This window comes from Puntigrus tetrazona, chromosome 1 (genome assembly GCF_018831695.1).
Source record: "Puntigrus tetrazona isolate hp1 chromosome 1, ASM1883169v1, whole genome shotgun sequence".
NCBI lineage: Eukaryota > Metazoa > Chordata > Actinopteri > Cypriniformes > Cyprinidae > Puntigrus > Puntigrus tetrazona.
The window spans coordinates 28,169,424-28,190,447 of record NC_056699.1 but is presented as its reverse complement, the minus strand read 5'-3'; the positions used below and the strand labels follow the sequence as shown (position 1 = coordinate 28,190,447).

At 37.7% G+C, this 21,024-nt stretch overlaps 3 protein-coding genes and 1 pseudogene across 5 annotated transcripts in view; 2 read left to right on the top strand and 2 right to left on the bottom strand.

Annotated features, from left to right (window-relative positions):
* LOC122347252 (polymeric immunoglobulin receptor-like) overlaps positions 1-12,922 on the bottom strand; it is a 23,054-nt gene extending 10,132 nt beyond the window's left edge. The window contains exon 1 of the mRNA XM_043242437.1: positions 12,825-12,922. Within this exon, the coding sequence (XP_043098372.1) occupies positions 12,825-12,867 (43 nt within the window). The 5' untranslated portion in view covers positions 12,868-12,922. The remainder of the gene's footprint in view (positions 1-12,824) is intronic.
* Positions 2,510-3,725, top strand: LOC122347290 (microfibril-associated glycoprotein 4-like). The gene is made up of 5 exons (XM_043242481.1): positions 2,510-2,540; positions 2,631-2,840; positions 2,921-3,017; positions 3,154-3,321; positions 3,413-3,725. Exons 1-5 carry the CDS (start codon positions 2,535-2,537, stop codon positions 3,667-3,669), a joined length of 738 nt encoding a protein of 245 aa, XP_043098416.1. The 5' UTR covers positions 2,510-2,534; the 3' UTR covers positions 3,670-3,725.
* On the top strand, positions 5,262-7,634 carry LOC122351963 (annotated as a pseudogene).
* On the bottom strand, positions 9,562-21,024 carry LOC122347265 (polymeric immunoglobulin receptor-like). Of its 3 annotated transcripts, none has more exons than XM_043242454.1 (10): positions 20,938-21,024; positions 20,567-20,863; positions 20,149-20,466; positions 19,738-20,052; positions 19,355-19,663; positions 18,984-19,277; positions 18,631-18,906; positions 18,285-18,392; positions 18,120-18,148; positions 16,811-18,021 (listed from the first exon to the last, which is right to left on the bottom strand). In XM_043242454.1, the coding sequence occupies exons 1-10, from the start codon at positions 20,978-20,980 to the stop codon at positions 17,794-17,796; spliced, it is 2,217 nt and encodes a 738-aa protein (XP_043098389.1). In that variant the 5' UTR covers positions 20,981-21,024; the 3' UTR covers positions 16,811-17,793. The 3 variants fall into 3 exon arrangements, with proteins under 3 accessions (XP_043098406.1, XP_043098389.1, XP_043098397.1); XM_043242462.1 differs by having other exon boundaries at positions 17,828-18,008; XM_043242471.1 differs by lacking the exons at positions 16,811-18,021; positions 18,120-18,148; positions 18,285-18,392; positions 18,631-18,906; positions 18,984-19,277 and adding exons at positions 9,562-11,095; positions 11,207-11,482; positions 11,560-11,853.

Genomic DNA, 21,024 nt, shown 5'->3' with positions numbered 1-21,024 from the left:
TGAGCTTTGCTTTTTGCATTTACATCACAGAACATTCAAACATCTACACAACTTTTATAAAATAAAAGGCAACAATACAAAAATGTTTTTTGACCCACCGCCAATATTTCCTACCATGTTCTCCGAGTTGTTCCTTAGATTAGCCAATCAAAAGGCCAATCATCTTTTGAGCGTGTCTGCTTTTGCGATTTCTTTCATTCATATACTTCATTGCTCATTGGTGGTGTAGGGTAAAACACACACCCCAAAAACACAGAGGACGATTATGTCCTTATTTCAAACACACATTGTATTTATTATCTTGCGATGACACAAATAACATTTCCATTTTATAATTTAACCTACTGTATTGTTGCATCTGCACTGGATTCAAGCGATACGATCATGCAACTCATGACGGATCCAGCGTGTGTTAATGTGCACCTATCATGGATTTTTGAAAATGAGCCGTCATGCAGAGTGTAACACGGCTATAAGTGGATGAAAACATTTTGCAAAGTTTTACATTTTGAAAGTGCACTGTGTATAAAGTTCAGAGTCGACTCTGAAACATTGAAAGGAGTTGCTTTTTAAAATGATTCCCAAGCCATTTCATGTTAAAGTTAAAACTAATCCATTGGCGTATTGCTGCCTGCTTGTTGATCTTTTTGAGTTGGTCTGAATGAAAATGCAAATTCATTCTTTGCCACTAGGTGTTCCCTTTCAGGTGGTAACTCTACATTGAGAGACCAATCTACTTTGGGTGTATTAAAACGAGCCAATGAACAATGCTATTGTCCCCAACTGCAATGACACATCAACTGCCTAGAGTCTCAAGAACCATCTTCAGAGCACCTCCACCGCCACCTCCTCCTCTGGAGTCAGAAGCATCTGAGGTTGTTTCGTGCTATTCATATTCTAGGCGTGTGCAACCAGTCATCCGATGAGCTGTCAAGAGCTGCACTTCCAGGAGAATGGAGACTCCATCCCCAGATGGTTGAACTGATTAGGAAGCATTTTAGAGCCGCTTAGGTAGACCTGTTTGCTGCTCCAAAAACCTCTCACTGTCAGTTATTTTTCTCCCTGACTGAGGGAACACTCGGCATGGACACACTGGCACACAGCTGGCCGCGGGACTTACGCAGTGAGCTCCCAGTGAGCCTTCAGGGCAGGGAGGACGAGGAGCAGATCCTGCTAGTGGCACCCTACTGGACCACGCAGATGTGGTTCCTCTGAGGAAGAACCTTCCGACTCAGAGACGGGGCACCCTTTGGCACCCAAGTCCGGACTTCTGGAAACTGGAAATGAACTTTATATTTCTCTGGGATCTGACAGCCGAAGTTGACTTTTTCCACACAAATTCGTTTTTAGATATTCGCATCTACAAACAATAAAAATTACAAAAATCAGAACAAATCTTTATACGCCTTACTAAAAATATTACTAAATCTGTTTCAAAAGGAGATTTTCTTTTTTGTCAGATTTAACTGTATTTCAGTTTACAAATAATATGCAGTTCATTATTAACAGAGTAACTGTACGGGCGTCTGTCGATCCAAACTCTACATAAATAAACTCCTCCATCATCTGGAGTCACAGCAGTGACTGGGATAGGTTTATTTTTGGGTTGTAATGTTGATCCAGGATCATGTCTAAATCACGGTTACCATTCATGATCTCTGTGTGAATCTGTCTGCTTTAGTTACTTCCTCTTTATTCAGCTCTTTATCAGTAATGAGCAGCTTTACTGGCTCCTCCCACCATCACCACTGACTGAATATCACATTAATCACACTGAAAGAGCGCCACCTGCTGGACGATTCAGTCTCTGACACCGAGAGCTCAAACTGGTTTTGTTCTCTGTATCAGCGTTTCTCATCTCTGCATTTTCCCCTCATCTAACACGCCTTAAAGTTATCAAATATATATAAATATCAATAATTATAGATTAAAATAACATGGCAATTAACATGCTAATACCTTAAGACATATAATTCTGTGTGCTTTTGTGTTTCTGACATTAGTGTCGTTTAGCCAATAGAGAGCGCTAGCGCATTCTATAACTCATATTTGCTACCAGATGGGGTCAGAGGTTTATATGGGTGCAACAAACTACAATAATAAATGTAACCATGAACATGAAATCCTAAACACTTGAAATCTAAACAGTTTTATGGAAATGTTAAGGAGTTTTATGGTCAAAGACTGACAACAATGAGAAGAAGAATACACAAGCAATTTGTGGCCAAGAAGCTGCAAGCGCAGTAAATAGAGCTTGTGACTTCAGGTTTAACTTGCATTTTATTTGCATCCAAAATGCGTGTCTTCATAATGTAAATATCTTCTGTAACACAGAGGTGGAGCCTGAGAATCAGATATAATGTGTTTGCATCTGACTGAAGAACACAAACGGTGAGTTACTGTTTAATTCTTCATTACCTTTAAAATCATTCAGAAATGCATCTTTAAAAAATGTAAAAGCGTATATAGTATGACAATGTGTCTGTTAATTTTTGTCTAGAACAGACAGATCTCATCTGTGATTTTCTGAGAAGATGGCAGTAAGTTCATCAATAACTGTACATTCCTAGAGATGTTTACAGCTTGATTTCAGTGTGATGTTCATCTCTTTCTCTCTCTGTTTCGTGTAGATGATGGTGTTTTTGGTCATTCTTCTGCTGGTGTTTCTGATGACTGAATGCAGTCAGGCAGTATATACACCAGTTGATTGTTCTGATATTTATAACTCAGGAGAAACAGTCAGTGGGATCTACTCCATCTATCCAGCAGGTGATGTTCCCGTCTCAGTTTACTGCCAGATGATCTCAGATGGGAACGATGCAGACAGAGGAGGATGGACGGTATGAACGTGACTTTATATCATTAAACACACATCAGAACATTCATTATGAGTCATATCTTCTCTATAAACCCATCTCAGGTGATTCAGAGGAGAATGGATGGCAGCGTGAATTTCTATCGGCCGTGGGATCCGTACAAGACAGGATTTGGGAATATAGAGAGTGAATACTGGCTGGGTAAGATCTTACAGAGAGAGAGAGTGTGTGTGTTCATGTCTAGTGTTGAACATGTTCTTTGTGTGTGTGTGTGTGTGTGTGTGTGTGTGTGTGTGTGTGTGTGTGTGTGTGTGTGTGTGTGTGTGTGTGTGATCAGGGCTGGAGAACATGTATCAGCTGACACGAAACAGGAAGTACAAGCTGAGAGTGGATCTGGAGGACTTTCAAGGAAATAAAGCTTTCGCTCAGTACTCGTCCTTCTCTGTTGGTCCTGAAGCTGATGGGTATCTACTGAGTGTTTCAGGGTTCACTGATGGAGGAGCTGGTAGGACACTGCCATTTATATTCATTAACACTCATACTAGCTGAGTTTCTTCTGTCTTTCTCTTTTATCTTGAGGCTCTTCTATTCTGCAGGTGATTCCTTATATATTCATAATGGAATGAAGTTCACCACCTTGGACAAGGACCAAGATGTTTACCAAGATGCTAACTGTGCCATAACGTATCTTGGAGCGTTTTGGTACCAGTCCTGTCACTACACAAACCCCAACGGCTGGTATTTGTGGGGAGAAGATCCCACCCACTACGCCATTGGAAATGTTTGGGCAACATGGAAGGGTGATAATGTTGCAATGAAATCCATCACCATGAGGATCAAACGTGTTTCTTAGAAGCCTTACAACACTCCTCAGAAATAAACAGCAAAACAATCAAATGTTTTTCTTCTCTGTTAACAATTTAACTCTGAATATCACATAATATATCAACACCAAAAGTGTATGACCGTTTATAGTTTTCTTCTTTGTTTAGGTCCACTCATTGTAATTTACACTTGAAATTAATCAACAAATTATACATTTTCAATAAACTCCTTCACTGAAAGCATTATGTCCGAGGTGTTTATTTCCACGACAGACACCGGAAACACTAAATAAGAAATGTAATGAAACAATAACTGCTGACACAACAATCATAAAAACCTAAACTTTGCAGTTCTTATATATACTAACGTTATATACTGCAATGGTTTTTAATTGATAGTTGTATTATTTATAACATTAGAACACATAGTTTGTGAGTTATTACTGGTTTCTGCCTCTCATCCTCCTGTGCTGAGCATTAAGGTGTGTCATGATATTTGATCAAATGATTTTATGGGTTTCCATAGAAGAAAAACAAGAACGTAGTTGAAAAGCAGAAATCTGGGACCAATGCACTGCAAGCAAATCAAATCCAGCTTGTGACTGCATGTTTACCTTGCATTTTATTTGCCTTCAAAATATGGGGTTTTGTAATGTAAATGTATTCTTTTAATCTGAGGAGACATATATAACGATCAAAGCAGTCATGGATTTTGTGATAATCCATTCAGATGCAAGGTTTCGCTTCCTGTAATAAGACTTTTTTCTAAAGTGAAGGCATCTGGTACACAATTATGAACATAAACTGCACAGCTCTGTTCTGTTACTGTATGTAAGGAAGTCATGACTTATATTTACATGCATGCAAAATGGGGTTTACAAGACAAACTCAACAGTATTAAACAAACGAGGGGTTAACACAAGTGTTGCATCTGTTAAAGGGAAAACATTTATCTTACACTTCAAGCACTTGCGTGCGTCACGACATTTGAACATTAATTTGATCTAATTAGATGCAATGTTAGTTTTGTAATGCTATTAAAAGGATCGTTTTAAATTTTAAATCTTAAAAGTAAATTTTTCACTGGTGTCTGTCTCCCGTCCTATTGTCCTGAGTATTAAAAATGCATCGCAATATTTGTTCACGGACTGCCACAGACTTCTATTTAAAAATAATAATAATAATAGGTAGAAGAAGAAGAAGTTAGAAGAATATAGATGAAAAGCAGCAATTCAAGGCCAGTGCAGTTCAAGAAATGTAAATCCAGCTTGTGACTGCATGTTTACCTTGCGTTTTATTTGCCTCCAAAACAATGTAAATGTATTCTTTAAATCCGAGGAGGAACCTGATAATCTGACAGATAGAAAGAGTGTTGGACTGACTGAAGAACACAAAGGTGAGTTACTGCTTTTGTTCTTCATTTATATCACAGAATGTTCAGACATTTATGTAACTTTCGTAAAATTAAAAGTCAGAGAAGACAATATATAAATTATTTCTGTTATTTTTGTCTAGATAAATCAGATCTCCGCTGTGATTTACCTAGGAGAGACTGAGAAGATGGCAGTAAGTTCATCAGTGACTACAACATTATAGACGTTCACAGCTTGATTTCAGTGTGATGTTCATCTCTTTTTCTCTCTGTCTCGTGTAGATGATGGTGTTTTTGGCGGCTCTTCTACGGGTTGTACTGATGAGTGAATGTCAGGATGAAAACGATTGTTCTGATATTTATAACTCAGGAGAAAGGGTGAGTGGGATCTACTCCATCTATCCAGCAGGTGATGTTCCCGTCTCGGTTTACTGTGAGATGATCTCAGATGGGAACGATGAAGACAGAGGAAGATGGACGGTATGAATGTGACTTTATATCATTAAACACACGTCAGAACATACATGCTATACAGTCATGGTCAAAAAATTGATATTTTTTGTAATAATTCACAAAAATCAAACATTTCATTGGATAATACGAATCTTATATAAATATCATTATGAACTAAATGTTTTACCCTATGCACTGGCCACAAGGGTTCACATCGGAGGACTGGAATGGCCAGCAGAAGAATGGTTTTATGTTTGTTTTGAGGATTGCATTTGGTTTACTCTAGAGCTGGAAGATCCAAACTTGGCCCATTGTATGATTTCTAATAGAACCAGTCACTTATCGATTGTTTAGTGTCTAAACAAGATGTCCAGGGCCTCCAGCAGAAATACACAACATCATTAATACAGCAGTATATACAGCACATATGGGGTACTTTTCATCCCGAACACAATTTGTGTGTTTGCTGCTGTAAATTTTTTTTTTTTGTTTCTTCTGACCACAGAAGCCAGTCTCATTTGAAATCCCAGTCGCATCTGATAGCTCAATATGTTGAAGATTGTTTTTGGATAAGTGAGGACATTTTTTCTTGAAACCCTCCCAAACAACACGTGGTGGTGCTTAGACTCAACTATTTTGTGCATTTCTCAAGTTGTGTTCCTTGGAAAGTGTTTGGCCACTCAAACCTTCCTTCATAATGTGCATTAGGTCGATACAGACACACGTCCTCTTTCAGTCACTTTCATAACATTTTATGTTTATTTGAATTTCTTAATTATTGGTGTGATAGTGAAAATCCTCTAGCACTTTTATTAAAGTTTCACTAATTTGTGAAGCTCAGTCATCTTTTGCTGCACATCAGAAAATATTGTTTTTGTTTGTAGTTTTTTTTAATTTGGGACTTGGTTTCTCTTTGCTCCCTTAAACGGGAAGCCATGACCGGATCATTTCATGCTCATAATCACCCTGGAGTGCTCTAAATTGTGAATATGAACGCAAATATACTTCTGAGACATTTACTCTTAGGAATTTCTAGGGGTGCCAATAATTGTGACCAACGTGTATATGAAGGGTAAAAAAAACAAAACATGATATTTCCCCGTTATAGTTTTTTATTATCCAACGGAAGGTTCGATTTTGTGATTAACAATGCAGATACATTTTCACAGGCTTCTTTGATCATATTTACCAAGGGTACTAATATTTTTGGCCATGACTCTATAAACCCATCTCAGGTGATTCAGAGGAGAATGGATGGCAGCGTGAATTTCTATCGGCCGTGGAATCAGTACAAGAGAGGATTTGGGAATATAGAGAGTGAATACTGGCTGGGTAAGATCTCACAGAGAGAGAGTGTGTGTGTTCATGTCTAGTGTTGAACATGTTCTTTATGTGTGTGTGTGTGTGTGTGTGTGTGATCAGGGCTGGAGAACATGTATCAGCTGACACGAGACAGGAAGTACATGCTGAGAATGGATCTGGAGGACTTTGAAGGAAATAAAGCTTTCGCTCAGTACTCGTCCTTCTCTGTTGGTCCTGAAGCTGATGGGTATCGACTGAGTGTTTCAGGGTTCACTGATGGAGGAGCTGGTAAGTATATTCAGAGAGTCGTCACTTGTGTCACTTGAGTTAATTACTTGTAATGTGATAGACAATGGGTCGCTGAAGTACTAGAAAAGTATTGTTCTAAGATAATCAATGCAATTGTGAATTAATGGTCGCATTTTCATATTTATCTTTTCATGTAATGTTCAAATGGTTGGGGTTAAAATGGGATTTAGAAGGTAATTAGAAATATTAGACTTTTCAGAGTAATCATTACAGTAATGTCACTACGCTACATCATTAGTAGTTGTCTTAAAGTAATTTAGCCACCGCTGTTTATCATTGAAATCATTTCCATTCATCTCTGTAGGCAACTCTTTATCTTTTCACGATGGACAGAAGTTCACCACCTTAGACAAAGACCAAGATGCGGAAAAAAAGAACTGTGCCAAAATGCAACTCGGGGCATTTTGGTACAAAAACTGCGTGCTAGCAAACCCCAACGGTGTGTATTTATGGGGTCAGAATTCCATCCATCTCGCCATTGGAGATATTTGGTACACCTGGAAGGGCTATAATGTCGGTATGAAATCCATCACCATGAAGGTCAAACGTGTGTCATAGAAACATTGGCACGTTCCTCAGAAATAAAGGTTTCACTTTATTTAGCTGGCCCCTTATGAATATTCTGTTGACAATAAGAAACTTTGCACCTACATGTCAACTAACTCTACTAAGTAAGATTAGAATAAGTTGACATGTTCTTGAAAAGCCTGTTAAAAATGAAAATGTCTGTTGGTAGATCTTTACAATAAAGAGTTAGCAGGTAATGATCATACAGTCTACATGATGATAGTTAGTTGACATGTAGGTGCAAAGTTGTAAAACAGAATATTCACAAGGGACCATCAAAATATATAAAAAAATAATAAAAAATAAAGAAATCAAATTAATGTTTAAGGTAACCTCTTCTCTGTTAATTGTGTAACTTTGTAGATGGTGTAGGAATCAAAAAAACTGTTGTAGTGGCTTTCCTATTAAGTTGTAGCCCATAGAAGTAATGTTCTCCACTCATAGGTTGAAATAAACACCGTCCACAAACTGATGTCTGTTTCTTGACTTGTTGACAAACTAAGCTCAATCAGCTCCCTAGCTCGTGAATCTGTAGAGCGTGTAACTAAATAAATTAAGTTAAATGAACTTTCCCGGGAGTTTTTTTGGCTCCACATTCAGGAGTGTTAAAATGAACGCTGAAACAGAGTTACGAATGAATGAATGAATGAGGCTTTTATATAGAGCTTTACTGTGTATTTACTGCGTGTGAAGTGATTAATTAAGTGATTATTAAAGACACCTGAAAAATCAACAACGTTTTAAATGTCACCATTGTGCTGGTAAGTGTTTGTTCTAGTAAGGCTTTTGACTCTTAATTTGTGTGAGTTATTAGTTTTGACATCTGCATCACGTATAGCAGCATGCATGATGTATACATCACCTGAATAACAGAGTTAGGTTTTCTTTATAAAGACCTGAAGCATGTAATTAAGTTCTTTGGGATTACTGGCCACAGGCAGGTGAGTTTAGTCCTGGCCCAGGTCATGTGATGTGAACAGTGTACTCACCTCCAGCTCCACATTTTAGTTCCTACGCCGTTTAGAAAATGCTTGTTTTAATTGAATACGTTTTCCCATAACATCCAACGACCGGTACACATATTTGCCATTTGACTGCGAAACATTTTTTATCTTAAATGAACCAAGAGAGGCTTCTCTTCAGCCACACAGATCACGCAAATGTAAGTTTTCTCTTTTTTCTGTGACACATTTTTGTCTCCTTATCCCGTCGTTGTTTGTGTAGAAGACGGCTTCTCCAGAGCTCTCTCTCTCAGTTTTACAATGCAGAACTATTTCATGTTTAGCGATGCATTTGTGTCTGTCCGTAGTTTTTTTGGTGAGGGTGCATTTTGGTACATTTTGCTATTTGTAAGAATATTTATTAGTTAGTTAGTTTGTATGCGTTTTTTGTTGTGGCCTGTCTAACCTCTGATGTATAGAGTAAGTGTATTATAATGAATACATTACAAATGTTTTAACCAATATTTCTGAGCTGTATTTTACATGCATTTTGATATTTGACACTGGATCTTACGATATATTTTTAAGCAAAATTGTACTATGTCATGTTTAGGTCACGTGAGTGAAATTAAATTAAATCTGGAGAGCGGACCACAAATGCACAGTAGGCCTTTATGTTGTCTTTTTTGTTGTTGTTAGAAGAAAACAATGACAAAAATACTCCTTATTAATAAAAATAGAACATGGATGAAAATGCCCTTCCCATTTGGTTTAAAATGACAGACAGGGATCATTCGTACCTGTGGCCCATCTTATGATTTGAGGTCTTTGAAGCTTTTTTGAGTGGAACTGCTAACTTGAAGCGCTTCCCATTATTATAAAATAGTGTATCTTCCACTGTTCATGTATGTTCCCACACAAGACACTTTTGAAAAAAGAAAAATGTAAAGCATAACTAAAACATTTGGCCATGTGGTCTATGCATTTATTTATTTGGATATTTTAGGAGGAGATGTCAATGAAAACCATCATGTATTCAGCACCAAGGACAGTGGCTCTCAACCAAACCTCAGCTTCATTGAACAAGGCTAGAACTAATTTTAAAGAAGTATATATATATATATAAAAAACAACAAACATAAAGAGGATAGAACTTCTTTTACGATACAACGGTGTAAACCCAGAAAACTGCCAAGTTCTCATTTGTGCCACTAGATGGAGTCAGATGTTTTAGATGTTTAACACATCTGGTTCTACGCATGATCTTCATGTCTTGCTTAAAATATTAGAAAAAAAAAGGTTTTGTGCCACTGCATCAGTTATACAGAGTCAGAGAGTTTCAAATGTCTTCCATTGCATCCACTATTGAGGAGGTTTTAGCGTTTATCCACAGAATAAAGTGGAATGTTTATATAAAACAATGTCAGAAATATCAAATGATATAGAGATCAAAGGGGGACCACAAATGCACACATTTTATTGCACAAACTCATGCTTTCTTGCTCTGGTCTGGAAACCGTTTCCTGTTTGTTTCGCGCATGTAGGTGGCTGAAGTGTTTTGGTTTGACTCAAAGAATACAAATAGTGCAAAAGAAAGTCACAAGCTGGAGAGCATCTCATGCTGCAGATCTTTATCACACTGACCACCAGCTTAAACCCCGAAACACAAAGAACATTCACAAACTTTCACAAGCAAGTCTAATCGACAATAAATACTGGATTTAGGAGCATCTTTCTGATACTGCTCAGAACATTGGCATTCAAATGCAACATTAATAATCTTTAAAACGGTTCTTTAAAACGACGAAACTAGTTTAGTCTTTTGTTGTGACTGTTGGTGGTGCCATGTTCCAGCGCTGTGACAAAAAAACAATAAAAGTCCTTATATATGATGCATAACTGCATTTAAAATAGTATTCATTTCTATATGCTATAAATGTACATAGCATGTTTTTTTTGTGAAGTGGAAACATCTCTGTCCATCGACACTAAAGAAACAGTTTCCTGTTTATTCACACTTGCACATGGCTGAAGGGCTTCTCGGTTACGACTCAAAGAAGGGCAAAGAAAACCACAAACTCGAGAGCATGTTAGATGATCTTTAACACGCAGTCACACTATAAAACAGCATTCAAGCACCATTTCCGAACACATCTAGCCTACTTAAAATACTTCGGAAATGATTAACTGGATGATTAATGATTAATTGGATTGAAGACGTGGTAATAGGTAAAAAAATTGTTTTCTGGGAGGTGTACTTAGTTTTGTCTGAGGAGGAAAAGTGGACCTGCTCCAGAATTAGTCATCATCAACTGAACAACAGAACTGAGACGAAACATCCCTTTGAAGACATTGAAGGTTGGCCTTTGTCCATTATTTTAGGGACCGGGTTGGTCGATAACACAATAGAAGTGTATGCTCTCATTTAGGTCAATTTACACATAATCAGAGTGAATCCACCAATCAGCATTAGAGTTGAAGAAACACAAATCATGTTGATCAAGGTGTAATCTGAAAATAAAGCACAGTTATACAGCGAAAAGAGACATGAGCATGTTCAGACATACACAACAGTAACATTGTCAAAAGAAACGGCTTCATTTTGTCTTCATGTTTTCTTACCTGTTCTAACAGTGAGATTGAGTTTAGTGATGGCGTGAGCTCCACACCAGTATATCCCAGAATCCTCTTCTCTCAGATCAGTGATGTTCACAGTAAAGACTCCAGCAGATGCTTCATCACTGAAAGAGAATCGATCATCTCTGACGGTCTCCAACGAAACTCCATCCTTCACACACACGGAGGCTTGGTCTGCTTTGCAGAAGATCTTCTGCTCTTCATCGTGATGTTTGCACTGGATCGACACGTCGTCTCCTTCGTACTTAGTCAAGTTCAGCTCTGGAAATGATTACAGACACAAGAAGATCAACCGACAGCCGGAGCTGGACATATTCAGATGAAGAACCCTTCCTCACCCTCGTTCACGATGACCATCAGATGAGTGTAAAGATAATTGAGCTCTGTTTCTGATGTCACTGCACACCAGTATTTCCCAGCATCCTCTGCTGTGAGTCCAGTGATGGTCCCAGTGAAGACACTTGTAGAGACGTCATCTTTCAGAGTCAGTCTGTCAGTCTTGGTCTCGTTCTCATTTCTGTCTCTAGTGGAGCACTTCCCCTTACAGAGAGACTTTGGCTTTGATTTATAGATTGAATCATAAGGGCAGATGATCTCAGCAGATTCTCCTTCACGTCTCACTACTGGAGGCACTTTAAGAACAGAATAGGTACAATATATTTACTTATTGTGCTTATAAAATACTTCTGTATTTGGTATACAATGTAAACGATATTATACTTATACTGTTCATGTTTCAAAATAAGATCACATTTATTCACCTCTGCTGCAAATGCTACTCAAACATGATTTTATTGAGAATTTGTTTAACTTACTGCTAATATGCAGATGAACAGTATTAATAACAGAGTAACTGTACGGGCGTCTGTTGATCCAAACTCCACATAAATAAACTCCTCCATCATCTGGAGTCACAGCAGTGATCTTCACACTGAAGACGTTTTTATTTTTCTCATCAGAAATACTGAATCTTTCTTTCTTCTTCCATCTGCTGTATATCGTCTCAATGGAGGATTTTTCTTCTTTGAATATGATCTTATCATCATTAATATGATTCTGTGAATATTCACAGCTGAAGGAGGCAGTTTCTCCAACATTCACCATCACTCTCTTTGACGCTTTACAACACGAGTCTGTCGTTTACAAAATAAGAAACATTTCACTTTGATAAAAGCTTTAAAACTTACTATGCAGAAATTTTCATCTTAAAATTACTGACCGTCTTGCACATGTAAAGTCACAACTATACCCCACTTGAAAAAAACACCAATCCAGTATTCTCCAGCATCATCTTCACCCAAATCTCTGATGAACATCATGAGGTTTCCTTCATTGTTTTGATACAATGTAAATTTTCCAACACTGATCCATTTATCATGTTTCATATTATTCATTATATCTCTCCATTCAGGTAACTTTTTGAAGCATTTAACATTTGCACTGAACCACGGTTTCCCAGAATCCAGCAGAAGACTTCCTCCAGAATATCCAGTCACATCAATGTATTTCACTTCAGCTGTCAATCAGATTGAGACTGTGATCAGAAAGCTGATGAACAGAAAACAGCATCATTACTGCAGTGATGAAAGAGAAAAGCTCTGACCTGAGATCAGGTAGAAAGTGAAGAAGATGAGGAGGATCTTCATCGTCTTCTTTATGCTGAATGATCTCTGTGTGAATCTGTCTGCTTTAGTTACTTCCTCTTTATTCAGCTCTTTATCAGTAATGAGCAGCTTTACTGGCTCCTCCCACCATCACCACTGACTGAATATCACATTAATCACACTGAAAGAGCGCCACCTGCTGGACGATTCAGTCTCTGACACCGAGAGCTCAAACATGCCTTGATTTTTCTTCAGGATAAGACTGAATCAAATCACATCAGCATTATTTTCATCTTATAAAATGTAAGTTCATTGATGTCCTCTGGATTCTGTACATCTAGACAGAATAAAGGCAGAAAACGACCATTAATATGGGTGACCATACGTTCCGTTCCTGCTCAGGACTTCTATATTGTAAGTACTTTGCTTGCATTAGAAAACACAACAAAACGATGATATTATCACTCTTATGTATGCATATTTATTTATATTTCCATCATAAATAATAATGCATTACAAATCGGTTAGTCTCGAATGTCTTCGCATCTATTGCTCGCTTCCATCAAATGGTTCAAAGTGAACCGGATTTTTCAGCGAAGTAGATCTTGAGTGCATTTTGAAACAAAAATTGTCAGGTGCTAAATTAAAGTATAATCGATCGCATTAGAATCAAACACGACGCTGAGTTTATGAATGCAATGACCAATCAGAGTCACAATGCACATTAACTTTTAATTTATATGTAAGTCGTATAAAAAACATGTTATGGCGTAACACCCATATCTATTAATTAATTAAACAGAGTTTTTTTTATGCATAGTGAGATTGCATTGTCTTTATTAACATAGTCAAGTATTAAACTGCTGCTAGTATGTTAGGCTATCATTAGCACCCCATTATTATCATTCAGAATTTTGTAATTAATTAATAATAATGATAATAAATAGCAGAGACAGATATCAATATGGATTTGTTGGAGGGAGCTAGAGAGCAGACAGCAACACAAAAATGAGTCACAGCCTAATAGTCGATATCATCAAAATGTTTCCATCCATCCCAGACATCTGCCATACCATCTATGACTTCATTTCCCATAATCCTCTGCCCGGACTCACCTGCACTCACTGTTTGCACCTGTGTCTCGTTTATCCTCTCCGCTCACTCTATATAAGCCATGTTTAGTTTATCGTTCTAAGTCCTGTTAGCTGTTACGCTGCATTTCTGAGCAGTCTTCCATGATTACTGGCTTTTTTTGGGGAGGATTTTACTCTTCTCTTTAAAATGTTTAAAACATGCCATGCCTATTTAAAGGCCAGCATACTAGTAAGTAATGAAGAAAACACAAAAGCTATTTCAAAATAAGATACATTAATGTCAAGTGCATTAGATGAGCAGAAGAAAACACAAAAACTCTTTAAAGAATAGGCACGTGTGATTGCATGCCAGTGTTTTGACCAAAATGTTGGCTGTATTTTGTAACAAATGTATAAACCATGTTAAAGAAATGTATTAATGAGAATTAACTGAATAGTATGTAAAAATATATATATAAAAAAAATGTAAACTATAAAATGTATGTTAATTGCGTGTCAGTGAATCGCGGTGATCATCCAATTGCGTTCGAGCGGAACAGAAGCCCCGCCCACCACGTTAGCCGCTCGTGCTGGGCGCCATTTTAGTTTCTCTCCGAGAGATTCACGAGACGAGCAGCGGAATAAAGATAAAAATGCATCTTTTGTTGTTTATTTTGGTGAGTTCACAGTTTCTAATGTGTATAAACGGTCGTGTGCGCGCGAACTCCAGTAACGTACTCTTAAATGTAATTTCTCACGAGTTAAGAGAAGTCTTTTGTTGGATGCTAGTTTTAAAAGTTCACATTGTGTAACGATAATTCTGACGTGCTTGTGTGAACGTATTATTGCCTGTATTTATGCAGGTCAGGTTTTTCTCCAGAGCGTGAAGTTCGTTTAGTTCAACGAGTTTCGTGATGGCGAGTCAACCCTCGAGAGACTCGACTGAGTGAACTTCTCCTCAGAACGGGTAGGAGAGATCAGCTTTACTTTACTTTTCTTCAAGCGGTTGCTCAAAGCAGTGTGTACTTTTTGTGGAGACGGAGCTATTTTTCTTCCTTTTAATTTAAATTTTCTTCACACCAAACATTTCCCGCGACTCTTTTGATTCAGATCCGATCGAACCGAGTTTAATGAACGGACTGAACTGAACCCTTCTTCTGAATTGACTTATTGATCCGAACTATTTGGACCGGATAGTTTGAACTGAATCGAATGAATCAGTTTACCAAACTAAATCTTTGAACTGAACTTTGCTTTTTGACACTTATTGAGAGGTTTATTTTTTTTATCGTCTGGTGTTCATGGTGTGAGTTTATTCTAAACCCTGTAGTTTCCGGCTGCACCCAGATTAGCTCGTAGTATTATACATTGAAATGGATGTTATTGAATTTCTCTTTTATTATATAATATCTAATCGCTCTTGTCAATTCTGTCAGTTTTCCTACTTCAGTTTTTCTGGAAAACATTCTTCCAAATACATCTTTATTTCTTTATAAGAATTTGAGTTTATTACTGGTTCGTAGATGAGTAACTAGGGCATGTAACTGTAAGTTATCACACCTGAGACTCTCTGTGATGTCACAGTGATGTCATCATGATCTCTCAGGATGCTTGATGATGTCACAATGAGATCACCGAATGAAAAAGACGTGATATCTCTGATCAGAGCATGCCCTCACTGGGAAAACAACGAAACAAGCGTCTAATTTGGGTTTTTACGTTTTATAATAACAGATTTTTATAAAGAAAAAGATCATACTTTACTTGCATTAGACTTTTGTTTGGATACTTACAGAAATAATAAGAAACACTGATGACAGTTGAGTATATTCCTTTCCCTTTGATCATAAAATATCTGCACGACTAATGTCTAATTAAACCAGAATAAACATGTTCAGGATTTATTCGTCTACAGGCATCTTCCCATGATTTAGTCTGACTCTTATCAGTAGGAAAATGCCTAGGAAAGTCATGCATCGCTTCTCTTGTTGCCTTTCCACTTTTACAACCAAAAACACACAATAGAACTTTTTATTCTGAGATGTTGAATAATCAGGATTATTACCGTTTCTGTAATTTTTGTACGGTATAAAGATTTTCGCCAGTAGCCTTGATGGGAAATGTCTTAACTGCCACGGATCCCTTTACAAGTGACCTGTTCTGTTGTTGGTTTTTCCACAAGCTTTAGACTTTGATCTCTCTCTGTAACATTTCCTGTCTCTTGCCACTAGATGAGCGAGAAGATTCTCTCTCTCGTCTCTCTCTCTCTCTCTCAAAAGCAACTGTTCTTCATGTTCTCTCTCTCTCTCTTTACCAATAGAATCTCAGTTGAACTAAAGACCATCGTCTCTTTTCTCTCTCTCAAAGCGTCTCTCTCTACACTCTCTCAATGTCTCTCTCTCGTCTGTACAAATAAATAAAATATGAATAGATGATATTGAATTTAAATGATTGTCTCTCCCTCTAAAATCTCTCTCTCTCTCTCTCTGAACATATTTCACCAAATAATAATTTTCATCTGTTATCATAAATGCAAAATATTTAAAAAATTTCTGTCTGTCTCTGATTTTGATTGAAATTAGTCGTTTAGATGTCTTGGGTTATGTTTAATAGTTTATATATTGCAGATATTCAAAGCTAGCGATCAGCATCACTGTAAATTGTATTTGGTTTTACAGGATTATTCTCTCTCTCTCTCTTTCTCTGTCGGTATATGCTGTTATTTTCAGTGCATTCTGTCTCTCTCTCTCTCTCTCCTCTGAAGGCCTTGATCTCTCTCTACATCACCTGCCACTGATCTACTGTACAAATGACTCTCCATTTCTTTTAGTCTCTCTCATGGTGTTGAATCACTACTCTCTCTTCTGAATACACTCTCTCTCTCTCTCTCTGTCTCTCTCATCCGTTCATACAACGATTTACCCACAAACTTTGTTTTTCATCAAACTGACGCCATATAAGGATAAATGGGAGGAGTCAAAACTGTGCTTAAACCTCATTGCCCTTTGTGTGTATCTCAGTCTTGCAATATTTGAACATTTAGTATCTAAGAGAGGATTTAACGACATGCAAAAAACTAAGTGAAATACAGATCAGCAGTTTGTTGGACATTGGAAAGATCATAGATTTTTTTTTATCACACGTAGGTGGCTGAGGGTTTTTGGTTTGAACTATAAATAGAACAAAAGAAAACCACAAGCTGGAGAACAAGATGATCTTAAACACACTCTGCAAACATAAAGCACTGAGACATTTACCACTTTATTCTGGTCAGGTAAATAGAAACAAAACAACTATGTTTTATTTTATTTGTACTGTACATCTCTCATTGGTACTGCCATACAAAAAATGCTATGCTATTTTAAATTTGACCGTATAATGAGATAATGATTGAAATAATTTGTTGAGGTGAATTACTGAACGAGCAGCTCTTTGTCTTTGTCTTCTGCACAATCGATGTTCGTTTCGTCTCGTGTCTCACTTTGGGTTTCCTGAATAAGTCTGTTTAATGTTCACACTCAAACCAAACTGAGACCCTCAACCTTCACCTGTTTTCTGTGGCTTTGAACTGGACGGAAAAACTGTCTGTTCATCGTTCAAACACAAAAACACCTCCAGCGTTTCTGACAGAAAACATGCATCAAACAACATTTTTAAGTTTCTCAATATTGCAACAAGTCACAATATTGTGAAAGTTTAGATCAGTTCTGAAGGAGATACTAAATGAAATTGAGCCCCTGTTTTAAAGTTTATTCTAAAAGTGTCAACCATGAGCTTTATTTCCTGTTTTTATCACACCCTCAGATAAACTGAGATGACATTAAACATGTGAAAGAGACAATACGAGCAGCAAGTGTCTCATGATTCACACACACTAAATTATGTTATAAACAAGTTAGTTTGAGTTAGTTCTTAGGCGGTAACTGACCGCAGCGTAATCACAGTGAATCTCGTTCTTACTGAATCTGACTGTAATATCACTGGGAGACTCTGGACGTTTCTGGAAACTGACAGCAGCGTACAGGAGCCCATCAGAGGGGATTGTGGGTAGATCATCATGAACGTTCATTTGAGCTGATCCTGGATCTGAGAGAGAGTCACGTCTGCTGTCTGCACATGATGACTAGTTAGGACATGAGAGGAAGGTACTTTACAATCAGAAAAAAATGTCATAAGCACAATATTCACACACACACACACCACACACACACACACACTTACCATTGTATCTTTCTTCCTTTTTCTTGTTTCTGATGAATTGATAAAAGAAACACAAACTAGATTATTAAAGCATCAACTGAGACAGAAACTTAGTTATTAATGAAGCATCTCAGAGACAATAATTTTCAACCATTTCATGAAACAATTCAAGAGATAAATAATGACCCCAAGAATCTCCTCGTCTCTCGTGTCTTAATCTCCACACAGTCAGAGAGAATCCAGAGATCAGCAGCAGAATCACAAACACACTGATAATGATGATCAAGGAGAAATCTGGAACAAAACACACACACACACACACACACACAAGAAATAGTTAATTGATCCAAATAAGCTAAATTATAGAGGGAAAGATTTTGGTCTCTTTTTCATACATGCACTCCTCTCCATCTCTGTGTTGAGTCTCTTGTGTGTTTTTGAATAAAGACTTAGTTCTTCACACATGAATTAAACTGTGGACCTTATGAACATTGTCAAAAGAAACGGCTTCATTTTGTCTTCGTTTTCTTACCTGTTCTAACAGTGAGATTGACTTTAGTGATGACGTGAGCTCCACACCAGTATATCCCAGAATCCTCCTCTCTCAGATCAGTGATGTTCACAGTAAAGACTCCAGCAGATGCTTCATCACTGAAAGAGAATCGATCATCTCTGACGGTCTCCAACGAAACTCCATCCTTCACACACACGGAGGCTTGGTGTGCTTTGCAGAAGATCTTCTGCTCTTCATCGTGATGTTTGCACTGGATCGACACGTCGTCTCCTTCGTACTTAGTCAAGTTCAGCTCTGGAAATGATTACAGACACAAGAAGATCAACCGACAGCCGGAGCTGGACATATTCAGATGAAGAACCCTTCCTCACCCTCGTTCACGATGACCATCAGATGAGTGTAAAGATAATTGAGCTCTGTTTCTGATGTCACTGCACACCAGTATTTCCCAGCATCCTCTGCTGTGAGTCCAGTGATGGTCCCAGTGAAGACACTTGTAGAGACGTCATCTTTCAGAGTCAGTCTGTCAGTCTTGGTCTCGTTCTCATTTCTGTCTCTAGTGGAGCACTTCCCCTTACAGAGAGACTTTGGCTTTGATTTATAGATTGAATCATAAGGGCAGATGATCTCAGCAGATTCTCCTTCACGTCTCACTACTGGAGGCACTGAAAACAAACACAGACGTTTAACACATGATTCTGAACAGACCGTATTTACAGTCAAATCTTCTGAAGCGACTCACTGATGAGGTTGAGCTGAATTTTGGTGGTCAGGGAGATGAAAGTCAAATAAGTGTCTCTGGTTTCTGCTCCACACCAGTAGACTCCAGCATCTCTCACGCTCACATTACTGATGCTCACTGTAAAAACTCTCTCTTCATTTCTCTCAGATGAACCGCTCATGTGTGTGACTTTAGATGAGCTGATGTTCTGACAGATCTGATCATCATCCTCTTTACACAAATAAAGTGTCTGTTGCTCTGGGATCCGAAAGCTGAAGATGACTTCTCCAGGATAAGCTGTTTTAGTCACAGCCACTGGATATTTTTCATCTAAAGCCCAAGAGAAGTTTACATGACGAGTAGAGAAAAATGACTTAGATAAGATAGTACTCTCTGTTCCTCACCGTGTCTGAGTCTCAGCTGAAGCTCAGTGAAGATCTCAGTATAGTCAGATACTTTCACTCCACACCTGTATGTTCCTTCATCTGCAGCTTTCAGTTCTCTAAAAAACACCATCAAGACTCCTGCTCTGGTGTCGTCGTATAAAGAAACATCTCCATTCTTCATCCATTCATCCTGAACTCCAGGATTATTCTTCTCTGAACATCTGTCTGATTCTTTACAGATGTATTTTGGTCTGGTTTTGTATTGAGGATGTTCACACTTCATCATCAGACCACTTCCTGGGTAGCCGGTCTCTCTAGACATGCCCACTTTAGCTGTCAATCACAAATAACACATCTACTCTATTCTTCAGGAAACAATTTAACAACATTTAGAAACTTTAAATTCAGACTTAAATTTGTTTCACTTACTGCTAATATGCAGATGAACCGTATTAATAACAGAGTAACTGTACGAGCGTCTGTTGATCCAAACTCCACATAAATAAACTCCTCCATCATCTGGAGTCACAGCAGTGATCTTCACACTGAAGACGTTTTTATTTTTCTTATCAGAAATACTGAATCTTTCTTTCTTCTTCCATCTGTTGTATATCATCTCAATGGAGGCTTTTTCTTCTTTGAATATGATCTTATCATCATTAATATGATTCTGTGAATATTCACAGCTGAAGGAGGCAGTTTCTCCAACATTCACCATCACTCTCTTTGACGCTTTACAACATAAGTCTGTCGTTTACAAAATAAGAAACATTTCACTTTGATAAAATCTTTCAGATAATGATCAGCAGTTTTACTACACAAAAACTTTAATATTTAAATGACTCACCTTCTTTTACATCCAAAACCATAGAAATGGACCATTTCCCGTAATCATTAATCAAGTATCTTCCAGCATCATCTTTGCTCAAATCTCTGATGTAGATCATAAGTAGTCCCTCATTATTTTTAAACAGTGTGAATCTTCCTTCATTAATCCATTTATAATGTTTCTTGGAATGTATTATAATTCTCCGTGGGTCTTGTTTAACCATATATTTAGCAGAATAACTGATCCACGGTTTCCCAGAATCCAGCAGAAGACTTCCTCCAGAATATCCAGTCACATCAATGTATTTCACTTCAGCTGTCAATCAGATTGAGACTGTGATCAGAAAGCTGATGAACAGAAAACAGCATCAGAAAGAGAAAAGCTCTGACCTGAGATCAGGTAGAAAGTGAAGAAGATGAGGAGGATCTTCATGGTCTTCTTTATGCTGAATGATCTCTGTGTGAATCTGTCTGCTT